Source organism: Solenopsis invicta, chromosome 1 (genome assembly GCF_016802725.1).
Source record: "Solenopsis invicta isolate M01_SB chromosome 1, UNIL_Sinv_3.0, whole genome shotgun sequence".
NCBI classification, from domain to species: domain Eukaryota; kingdom Metazoa; phylum Arthropoda; class Insecta; order Hymenoptera; family Formicidae; genus Solenopsis; species Solenopsis invicta.
The window spans coordinates 21,458,376-21,469,746 of record NC_052664.1 but is presented as its reverse complement, the minus strand read 5'-3'; the positions used below and the strand labels follow the sequence as shown (position 1 = coordinate 21,469,746).

Below are 11,371 nucleotides of genomic sequence, written 5' to 3'. Positions count from 1 at the left end.
CATAATGGATAAAAACTAATTGAATATAAATTATACCTTAAATATTAAATGTTCTATACAAAAATAAAAAAATATTTTTCTTAAATTCTATAAAAAGACAAAACTAATTTTTAAATGATATAGCATTTGTGACACGTTTCTTTTTTTAGATTTGTGTTCTACATTTAAGAATCATTAAAAATTGGTTCAAAAATAAGAGATTAAAGTGTCATGTTTTTCAATGTAAAACCAGAACACAAGACTCGAGTCCTTTTAAAATAATTACGGAAAAAATTGTCTTTACTGTTGACATTAATTATTGCAAATCGATTTTCAATTTTATTTATACTTCACATACACTAAAAAGATATGTAAAACACCATGAACAATAACAAAATCTATAGATACATTTAAAAATTTCATTATAAATCGTATAAATTTTACATTTGTTCATGTGATTTTACCCAGTATTTTTTTACAATATGCAATAATTACAATACAAAGCTACTAGAATTAATAATATTTATTATATAATATATAAAAAAAAATTAATATACTATTTCTCGTGTTATTTTTCATATTGATTTGGTTATCTAAAAAAAAAATTTTTTATGTTAATGAACAAATGTAAGAAATGCGTCTCAAAGTGAATAATGTCTCAAAGAATAATGATAAAAAGTTACTTAGAACGTTTTTCGTCGATTTTTATTCTTCACATACATATTGTAAAGTAATTTAAAAAATATAAATATAAGGCAAGTTTGCAAATTTAGAATTGAAATAAATTTAATAAATTAAAAAATTTAATCTTTATAACAGATTTAGAAAACGTTTTTTCCTTGATTAATAAAGAAAAAAATAAGAACATATATTTTTGACAATACCAAATTTTTCGTAAACGCATTTCTATATCATATTACTAAATATTTAAATAAACTTTCCTACATAAAAAAAGAAATTAAAAAGGAAAGATTTATTACAACATATTTTTAATCAGAATTTATCAAAAAAGAAAAAATAGATCTGAATAGTCGAGTGAAATAAAGATCCACAAAATAAGTTATCCTATTGAAACACAGCTCTTGCACATTGATACATTTTTTTTTTTTATCGAAATAAGTTACTCTCGCATTTCTTTTTACAAATACATATACGTGGATGCTCGCATTCATAATTAGCATTCATACATGCGAAAATATTCAAAAATTATTTATACTATGATACAAATGTTAGTAAGATAGTATCAAATATTTAACGATTTAGTGAGTGCAAATTTAATTTGTAAATGGAATAAATTATTTAAATTTAGTAATGTATCCCTCTTAATGTTAAAATAACATTTGCTAATATTGACGCTTTGTTTTATATATCTTCATACAGCAATTTCTTACATACATAAAGTTCTTGAATACATATTTTTAGAATATCCTAAGACAGTATGTTCAATTTAACATTTACAATTCTTTTTTCACTTTCTTATATTTAATTTCCTCAAATAATTAACAATTTCGATGAAAATCATCACGAACATATTCACGATCAGCACAAAAAATTCGTTTCTTATTGAATAATGTCGAGTAATTATCGTACAGGACATTCCTGTTATTAATCAGTTTGCCTGTCTCGTATTATAAACAATAGACAAAGCGAATTTGAACCGTGCTTGCTCTAAATTGTATCTTTTTAATTAAATAAATAACTATAAGCGTGATTATCATACGAATTGCCAATTATCAATTTCGAGGATTCTAACTCTAACTCTCTAAAAAAAAAAAATAATAATAATAAATTTACTTTACTTTCGGAAGTGAAGAATCATTAAATCATTCCTCTGAAACTTCTAAATTTTCTTGGTGATAAAAATTCGAATAAAATTAATTACACGACCTAAACAGATTAATGTCTAGCAAACATACCAAATTTGGCAACTAAATTGTAATCACGTCCAGCAGATTTAAGGTCAATTTGAAGCTTGATCAATCAATCAGAACAAAGGATTTTACTAATTGATCAATCAAAGAATGCTTCAAAACGTTAACTTAATCGCAACCTTATAGTTACATCTGAATTTCAAATAATAATTAAATGTATAAATTAAATATATCACCTAATCAATTTGAATTGGTATAGTTATAACTATTATCTTTGATCTAGATCAGTATTTTCAAAATATTTGCAATAGATTAATGATTATCTTTAACATCACAAACTCGACTTCATTAATTTTTATTTTATCTTATAAGATATTTCAAACGAGAAATTGTTGCTTAAAAAATAATAATGTTTGGAAGGCATTGATCTAGGCAATCGATTGTACTGTGTATAGATGTTAACGATAATTTCGCACAAGCTTATTTGAAAAAGAAACAGAGATCAAAGACTAATTAAAAATAAATCGTCTTATTGTAAATAAAATTAAAAGCTTGCCCATGTAACTGTACTGATTAACTAAAAATGTATTTCAGTTGTCTCTTTGTTCTCATGCCCGCTTTTTTTTATTTTTCTCGTTCATGTTCGTTCCATGTTCATTTGCTCACTCATTCATTCACTTGGTCTGTTCTTTTCAGCTAGACTTCTTGTAACTGTTCTTTTTTTCTCTTCAATATAGAGAGAAAAAGAAAACAGATGAATTAAGTATAGTTTTTAGTTGAAAAGACCAGATCTACACATTTATCATTTTCTCTCTCATTCTGCCTATCTATTTATTCTTTTTGTTAATTGGATGTGTTTCATTTGAAACTCGCAACACTCTTAGAGTCATTTTATTCTTGTTATCAAATATTATAAACAAGGATAAATGATATTCATAAGCGTTATGAGCGGCAAATGGAACGTACTGTCTATAGTCCATAATGCATGAAAAACATAAGTAGTAGAATTAAGTAATAAATAAATCAGTGTAGTTTTTAAATTCTTGACTGCGACTCAAATTTTATAACTTATGTTATTCTTCCTTTATGTATCTACAATCTTAATAAGAACTTAGCAAAATTCGTGATTCATTATCGTATTCAGGAATAGTCACATATTGCATATCGTCGTTCCACAAAAAGAATAATAAATAAAAGATATAAAAAAAGGAAAAGAGAAATGCTCACGTAACATATTACAAAACATTACTCTATACCACGGCGTATTTTCCAACGAGTCAGCACCTTCTTCTTCATATGGATAGGTACAGTCGGTAGATAAGTTAATCGGCACCGAAAGAGCAGTTATACTTAGGACATTTCTGCTGTCACGTTTCGAAACGTATGTGCAGACAATTCCAGCAGAACACGTTAGAATTTCTTTGTACTCCCACGCCATATTACCAACGAGTCAGCACCTTCTTCTTCATGTAGATAGGTATAGTCGATGATAGTCGTTGGCGCCGAAAGCGCAGTTACACTTGGGACATTTCCTCTGCCGTGTTTCATAACGTGTGCGCAAACAGTCCCAACAAAATACGTGGAAGCATTTGGTGAGTACGGCATCTTTGCGTTTCACTTTACACGACGGACATGTTAGAGTTTCCTTGTATTCCCGCAACTCTTCCGCCATAACTTCATCCAAGGTTTCAGCGAGCTCGATTTTCTTCATACGTTCGACCTTGCGCCTGAGTTGTGCTATCTCCTCCTATAACGCAATCCACATATTAGATTTTATTTCTATCAACAACTGGGTATTATTAATAGTATTCAAAAAAGGTGTCCTATTTACGACTACCTCAACTTACAAATTTTTGGACTTACAATCAACATATTATTATCTAAAAATGAACTTAATAGATTATAATAGAACTAATTAAGCACTTGAGCAATCGTTAATTATTGATCCAAATTAAATATTAACTTTATAATACTAAATATTATATAATATGACCTCAAGGTATGTCCAGTAAAATTTTTGCGACGAAATATCAAAAAGCTGGCAAATGGCGACTGATTGACTCCGTGTGATCATTATGTTATTATTTAAAAATGTCACCATTACGAGTTAAAAACAAAATTGTTTTTTTAATCGCTTATTGAAGTTAATCTGTATTTAAGCTAAATATTAATTTTATAATAGCAAATATTATATTTAGAAAAAAATTTTGTTTCATCATTTTCTAGAGATCTATAATCATTTTTAATAATAATAAAATTATTTTACATAATGTTTTATTGATATGAAATATAAGTGCTGATTGACTTGATCTATTTAATTCAGAACTGAAGTCTTGGAAAGTAACCATGTAGTAAATAAAGGGATATCTGTATATAAAAAGTCTAGAATAAAAAAAAATAGCTACAGCAGAATTAAATCATTATACCTGTAATCTTTTAGTTTTATATGCTTCAGCTTCCAAGGAACTTGTTTTCTCGGCTACGACTTGTTGCGCTTCCTTCATTTGGGAATGATACTTCTCTGTAACAGTAAAAGCCATGTCAGTGTCTCGCTGAAAATAATTGCTTAGTTTTTATTAATCATTTATCTTCATTTAGTTTTCTAGTCAATATAGTAATAATAATACACAAAAATATAAATGTCTTAGATACTTATAATTAAAAATTTTTATTTTAGCTTTTTAATATTTATATAAAGTCTTACCGAGATGAAGTTTGAGATCAGCCGCAGATTGTGCGCTTTCTATCGCTTTCCGCTTGTGCATCTCCATTGCCTGCTGTCTCAACGCCAATTCTTTCTCCACCGTGGCAAGAGAGTTTTGTAAAAGACGCTCCTTCTCTTCCAATTTTCGTACAACTACGTTGGCTGCTTCAACTTGCGTTGTTAATGTGGATACTTGCTCCTTCAACACGTCCTTCTCTTCCCTCGCAAGCTTATGCAATTGATTACTTTTAATTCTCTCAGTCATAAGCTTGAAATTCGCATCGTCTTTCTCGCGCAATTGCTGTATTAGTCTAGAATTTTGCTCCTGCATGTCCTCAAATGCTTGCCCGGTCACTTCCATTTCATTCAGAAGTGCCTCCTCTTCCTGCAACCAAATACAATTCTATTCAACATTACATTTCCGTTCATGTACACTAACAAATTTTGTCATCTATTTCCTAATACTAAAAAGTTATTAATTATATAAAAATTTGCATAATATCAATAATTAACAATAATTTTCAACTTAGATATCTTGCAATGAGTTTCACTCCCAATTGAGATTCTAATCTTTTTAACACATAGTCTGAGGACGAGTAAGTGTGATCTACCTGTTTTTGACAAGCGACCTGACGTTGCAATGTGTACGCTTGCTCTTCTAGTTTCTTAATCTTTATTTGCGCATCTTCATCAGCTAATTTTTTACGTTCTTCGCGTTTACTTTCCTGCAAACATGTTTCACATACTTAAATAAATTTATTACATTGTTATACTACATTTTACTTTAAAATCATATAGCACACACAATTACAGAAATTATAAAATATATTACAACTTACCTGAATCTTTTTTACTTGCTGTCGTAAGTCCTCTAATTCTGCTCTCGTTTTACGCTCTGCAGCCATTAATTGTACCTTGTCCCGTTGCTCTTTTCCAACACCTTTGTACATGTCTAATAAAAGCTTCATTTCTTTCATCTCATTTACGGCTTTTCTGCAATCAAATATTTATTTTTGCATATTTTCTAAAACAATATCATAGTATTTTATTCGAAAATACAAGACATCTTCGCAAACATACTTGAGTTGTGCCTTCAAATCCCTCACGAGCTCTGATTCTGCCATCTTCGCATCTTTAGTGCGATGTGCAGGATCTCGATGTTCAGTTTTCACAGATTCTTTCTTAATATCTTTCTCACGTTTTATATCCTTTTCCTTTTTTAGAGTCGGCGAAGTTAACGTTAGCGAATCTGGCGTGTTTTTATTGCCTTCTCCTTCTCCAACCTCAATAGTTTCTACCTCTTCATCAGCACCAGATTCCCTTTTTATCGCAACACCACTTTCCTCTTTTATCTATGTGTCAAAACAATGTAAATATAATAAGCAGCAAATAAAATTTTAGTTTCATAATTGAACAATAATTTAATCATTTATTAACTTCTGCAAAGAAATCCTTTTTCAGAACTTATAAAAAATGCATATATGTATGTATAAAACAACAAAACGCGTAAAAAATATTCGCATAAAAAATTGTATATATTTATACCTGTGTAGAACCTGGTAACGAATTTGAGGCATCTTCTTCTTTCCCGCTACCATCTGAATTATTTCCTTCTTTATTTTCTTGCGCCGTTTGTTGGCCCAACTTGGTTGTCAACTCTTCTACTTCCTTTTTTAACTATAAAAATTTGATAAAAATAATCATGTTACTTATTTTTATTACAGTTTATATATTGGGTGATAATTTACATTATATATAAAACTTTGTTTTATCAGGGTAACAAGTAGCTCTATGTAACAGCGGTTGACTTATTATCAACAGGTCCCAGGCTCAATCCTGACTCTCACACCATATATACATATAATTGAGAGAGAGAGAGAGAGAGAGAGAGAGAGAGTTTATAAAAAATTAAAAGAATTAAAGATTCAAAAAACTTTATGTTCCAACTAAGGATAAGTATCGAATGAAGAAATAGACATTGATTGCAAAGTTTTGAGTAAAGGAATATGAGATGAATTGTATGATTTACTTTGAGAGAATATACAATAGTAATTTATACATATATATTGTTTAGATAAAAAAATTGATGTAATCGTGCATAAAAAGTTAATTTTCCAATCAAATAAAAAAGAAAATTAGTTAAAATTTATATGTTTATGTGTACATACTCGAGGTATTTCAGTAGTTGTTTCCTTGTATTTTCGTTTGTAACGATGCACTTCTCCTTTTAATTGTTGATTATGATTCTGAAGAGAAGTAATTAGATGCCGCATTTCTCGATTGATCGGACCCGTCTGTTCATTAGCTGCTAAATTCTGTTCAAATTCAATACGAAGCATCTCGTATTCCTTGCGTAATTGTGCTAAAACGTCTTCGAGCTGTATACATTCTCCGCGCAACTTTTTTTGAGCCATTAACTCCTCACTCTATAAAGATTATTTTAATGAAATTAAAATATTAATTTACATGCTTGTGAACAGATATCTTTGAATATATATCTTACCTCCATCATCTCAATATGACGCAAATGTGCATTTTTGCTCGATTGCAATTGTTGGCGAGCATCATCTAATTGTGTTTTTAACTGCATAGACTCGTTATACAGTACGGAAAATTGCGATTGTAAACACTTATATTCTGTTGTTTCCACAATTACTGATTCGGGAAGCTGTCTTATCTTTAACAAGAAATTTTCAAATTCAAATATTTGATAACAGAGCAAAATTATTTAAATTGGAATAGCATAACATAAATAAAATGTAAGAAATGTGACCAATTACTTACGTCCATTTTCAATTTTTCTACTTCTTTTAAGGTGTCGCGGTGTTGTTGATGCAGTTTGTCTAATTCTTGCAGTCTATTGTTAGCCAATTCACGCGTTTCTTCAAGTTCTCTTTGCAAATCGTCAAGCTGTAAATAATATATATTTATGTATTATTTTATATATTCTCATCTAAAATTAAAGAATAGTGTTTTAATATAAAATTTCTATGGCTTTATATAAGAAAATGAAATTTTACCTTAGTCTGAGAAACGCTAGATGCAACTATAGTAGTCGGTTTATTACTGCCTTTCTCATCTGAGCCATGAATTTGTTGAAAAGCTTTTAATTTTTCGATTGCTTCTCCGAGATGATGTTCCAGTTTATCGTTTCTTGCACGCACTTTGTTCAATTCGTACTGGAGATCGTCAACCTGATTTCGCAATTCTGCCGCAAGCGTATCTTTGCCTGTTATTGTATCTTGCAATTCTGACATCTATGGAAAAAATATCCAGAATACATAAATATTGATATTTCCGAATATTATATGAAACTTTATTACCAAATAATTCTTTAATAAATAATGATATTAAATTCTCCTAAAAATTCCAAGTTTTCTTGGTTTTTCCTAGGTAAACACTCTTAATAATATTGCATAATGTGCAATATTCCTCTCTAATGAAAAACATTCGTTCAAAAAACAAACGTTCAATAATATTATGCAATAATATTCATTTAGCAAATTTAGACTTAAGAAACAATTCTAACATCTTATATATTTTTGCAAGCAAGTGCAGAGCAATAGCATAAAATATGCAGGTTGTCACAACTTTCTTCGTCACAAGTTACTTAAAAAATATCCATATAAAAAAAAATCTCTTGTTCTTATTTAATTTAGAGTAGAAAATTAAATATTAATAAAGCAGAAATTAATTACCTTTAATGAGATAGTGTGATATTTTTCATGCAATTGTATATTTATCGCCTGTAGATTTCTATTTTCCATTTGTATTTCTGCATTGGCACGCCGAACAACTTCGTCAATATTTGGCGCCTCTTCTGTATAATACAATTTATATATAATTGCTTCAATTATTTTTAGATAACTTATGATTTTTTCATAATAATTACATAATATATCTATAAAGTTTCTTCAAGATTTTGTAGAAAAATTTGCGTTTTAACACAAATCAAAATAGATATGCTAATTTGTTCAAGTATTATTACATTAATTTAAAACCTCAAAGGAATTCTCGATATAACTTACCACCGTCAAATTCTCCTTTAAGCGCAAGAGTGATCTTTTCATTTCTTTGAGATAAACGATCGAACGCTTGTACAACTTTAGACACAGCTCGTTTTGACACTTGTACACGATTTGCTAATTTGTCATCTAATTCTTCTTTATCCCAGGAAGATAATTGCATAAGAAACGACGTTGTGGCTTCACTCTCATCTGTAATTAAGAAAATATTTTGTTGAAAATATTTGTTAAAATAATGATATATTGCACTTTTTTTCAAAAAACGTACTCTTATTTTCTGATTCATCAGCAGTTTCAGCATCAAATCTTTGCAGCAGTACACGTATGTCTTCATTGAGTTGATTCCAATATCGATTAACTACATTAAGTACTGCATCGTCTTGCATTTGACGTTTTTCTAATTGTTCAATACGTTGTCTCAATTCTGCTTCCATTCTATGCCTCTGTTCCAATCTCTGAAATGAATAAATTATACATAAGAAAGAAAACACATAAAAACAAAAAATTGTACAATACTGTAAAAAATACTGTAAAAAATTTATATAAAAGTATTTTAAATTATATAATTCAATTACACAATTAAAAATTTTTAATTTTTAATTGTACATACATATGTGCAAAATGACATCCAAGAAAAAAATAAATCTAAATTATTTTATAGAATTATTTTATAGATAATAGAGAAAATAAAATTAATTAAATACTATTTTGAACTAAAACTGATTTATTTTATTTTGTTCATTTTAAAAAAATAACAGTAATTTAATATCAGCAGATCTCCAATTATCATTCAGAATAATTATATTTTTCATATATAAATCACTTGCTCTGACAATAACATAATTAAAAAAACAATATTTTCCCTAAAAATGAGTTTGAATGTTTTGAATCAATTCAATTTTATTATTTTTAAATGTAATTTTGGTGTAATAATTAATTACAGAGAATCGACAACTCAAAAATAATAATTTTTAAGTTACGCCATTGCAGCAAATATAAACAACATATTAATAAACAATTTTATATGCTTATTATATAAAATTTGATTTTCTTACTTATATAATTATATGTATTCTTATATTACATCTTCATCTGTAAGTATAAATTAATTTATTAACTGTTCAAGGCTGATGTCAAAACTTGTAATATAGGTATTAAATTTGTAAAATCTATTTGATGTTGATAAAAAGGCACTAATTAATTTCAAGAAATCAAAATAAATAATTTATATTAAAAAAATAAATATAAAGTTTATTTTAATAATACTTGAATGTTTCAATACTTAACAAATATCTTCGAGATTCCTACTAAACATCATGGATCATTTGTGTTCATTGTGTTAATATTTATTATTTTTACAAATATATAAAAATTATTAAGTGATTTCTACAAATACTTTAATACTTCCAAAAAGTATTTATATTGTTATTGATTTAAAAAATTATATATAAATATTACGATTTAGTTTTTGCCAATAAAATATATTTCAAAGAAATCAGCAAAACAGTAATGTTCTAAAATGTAAGCTCGTTAAATGATAATTTACTAAGATTCATCGTCAGCTCTGGAAGGTTAAGCACACAAACACATATAAGTTTTTTATACCTGTGCTAATTTCTTATTCTGGAACTGTAAAACTTTCATGTCCATTTCCTCCAGAGTAGATATGGGTCCGATTAGGATTGGCTCAAATTGCACTTTCTTTATAGGTGGTTGGGAACTGGAGTCCCCGCTGTCTGCTGGTCGTTTCGACATCTTTGTGTACAGTGCTGTGTCTGCCAAACATAGTAACAAATATATTTTATTTGAAACTGAAAAACATTTGTTTCTTTTATTTGTAAATAGTTTATGCTGCTTAATGCTTTCTGGTGTACAAATTATTATGTACTCTATAAAAAGTTAATTAACCAGTTAGGTTATACATAAAGCAGATTCCTTGTAATGCGTACTATACACATCAGCATACAATACATGTCATAATATCAATAAGAAACCATAATTGTTTTTATTTCTATCTGATATCTCGTAAATGACTTCATGGTAAATATAACAGTATTAGCTCCAGAAAAAAAGATGAAAAACTGCTACAAGGTTATGATTTATATCACAGAGAAGGCCCATATAAACATTACACATGATCAATACTGAATCATTAACGTTTTACTAAAAACATTAATAACCAATCCATGACAAACATAATTAAAAAAATATGCTAGTAAAGAGAAGAAATAAAAATAATCCTGTAATATACTATTAAAATCGACGATTCCTAAGATGTCGCCCAGTTTCTTCAGCTTCTCTTACGACATGGCCAATGTATTCCAGATCACATAGATAAACGGATCGAAATTGGAATCGCACTAGACCAAGCGTAAGGCTATCGTAAACGTTAGTGAAGATCTGTTTATTACGAGACTCTGGAGAGTGGGAATAATACCGTTTGAATAACGCCGTTGGAATAACGTCGTGTTATTGATCTCGCGGGCGGGCGAGTGCTCGCTCGCTCGTTCGCTCGCGGGCGTGCGGCCATGAGTATATACCTTGGTACGGGGATGATTAAGCTGCCTCTGTGCTATCCTCTACCTTCCGCGATGATGCGTCCCTCGCTTTTCTTGACTTCGTTGCTAGGTCATTCTTCGACGCGGTGTGCCAGAACAGTCGTCGCGTATCTGCATCTTGGGCAAGCTTATTGGAGCTTATGGTGGGCGAGAGCAGCGACAGTCGGTTGGAGTCGGTTGTATACGTTATATATACGTTCAACCGGTTCAACGTTGCGTTCGCCGACGAAACGC

The 11,371-nt window shown here is 29.1% G+C and overlaps 1 protein-coding gene across 2 annotated transcripts; it reads right to left on the bottom strand.

The window, feature by feature from the left end:
- Nucleotides 1-295: 295 nt before the first annotated feature.
- On the bottom strand, nucleotides 296-11,344 carry LOC105194835 (E3 ubiquitin-protein ligase Bre1). Of its 2 annotated transcripts, none has more exons than XM_026131256.2 (16): nucleotides 11,120-11,344; nucleotides 10,185-10,354; nucleotides 8,848-9,034; nucleotides 8,583-8,771; nucleotides 8,253-8,374; nucleotides 7,575-7,811; nucleotides 7,339-7,464; nucleotides 7,058-7,231; nucleotides 6,723-6,980; nucleotides 6,100-6,231; nucleotides 5,635-5,906; nucleotides 5,394-5,547; nucleotides 5,166-5,279; nucleotides 4,555-4,957; nucleotides 4,277-4,371; nucleotides 296-3,597 (listed from the first exon to the last, which is right to left on the bottom strand). In XM_026131256.2, exons 2-16 carry the CDS (start codon nucleotides 10,332-10,334, stop codon nucleotides 3,316-3,318), a joined length of 2,895 nt encoding a protein of 964 aa, XP_025987041.1. In that variant the 5' UTR covers nucleotides 10,335-10,354; nucleotides 11,120-11,344; the 3' UTR covers nucleotides 296-3,315. The 2 variants fall into 2 exon arrangements, with proteins under 2 accessions (XP_025987041.1, XP_025987042.1); XM_026131257.2 differs by having other exon boundaries at nucleotides 4,555-4,939.
- Nucleotides 11,345-11,371: the final 27 nt, after the last annotated feature.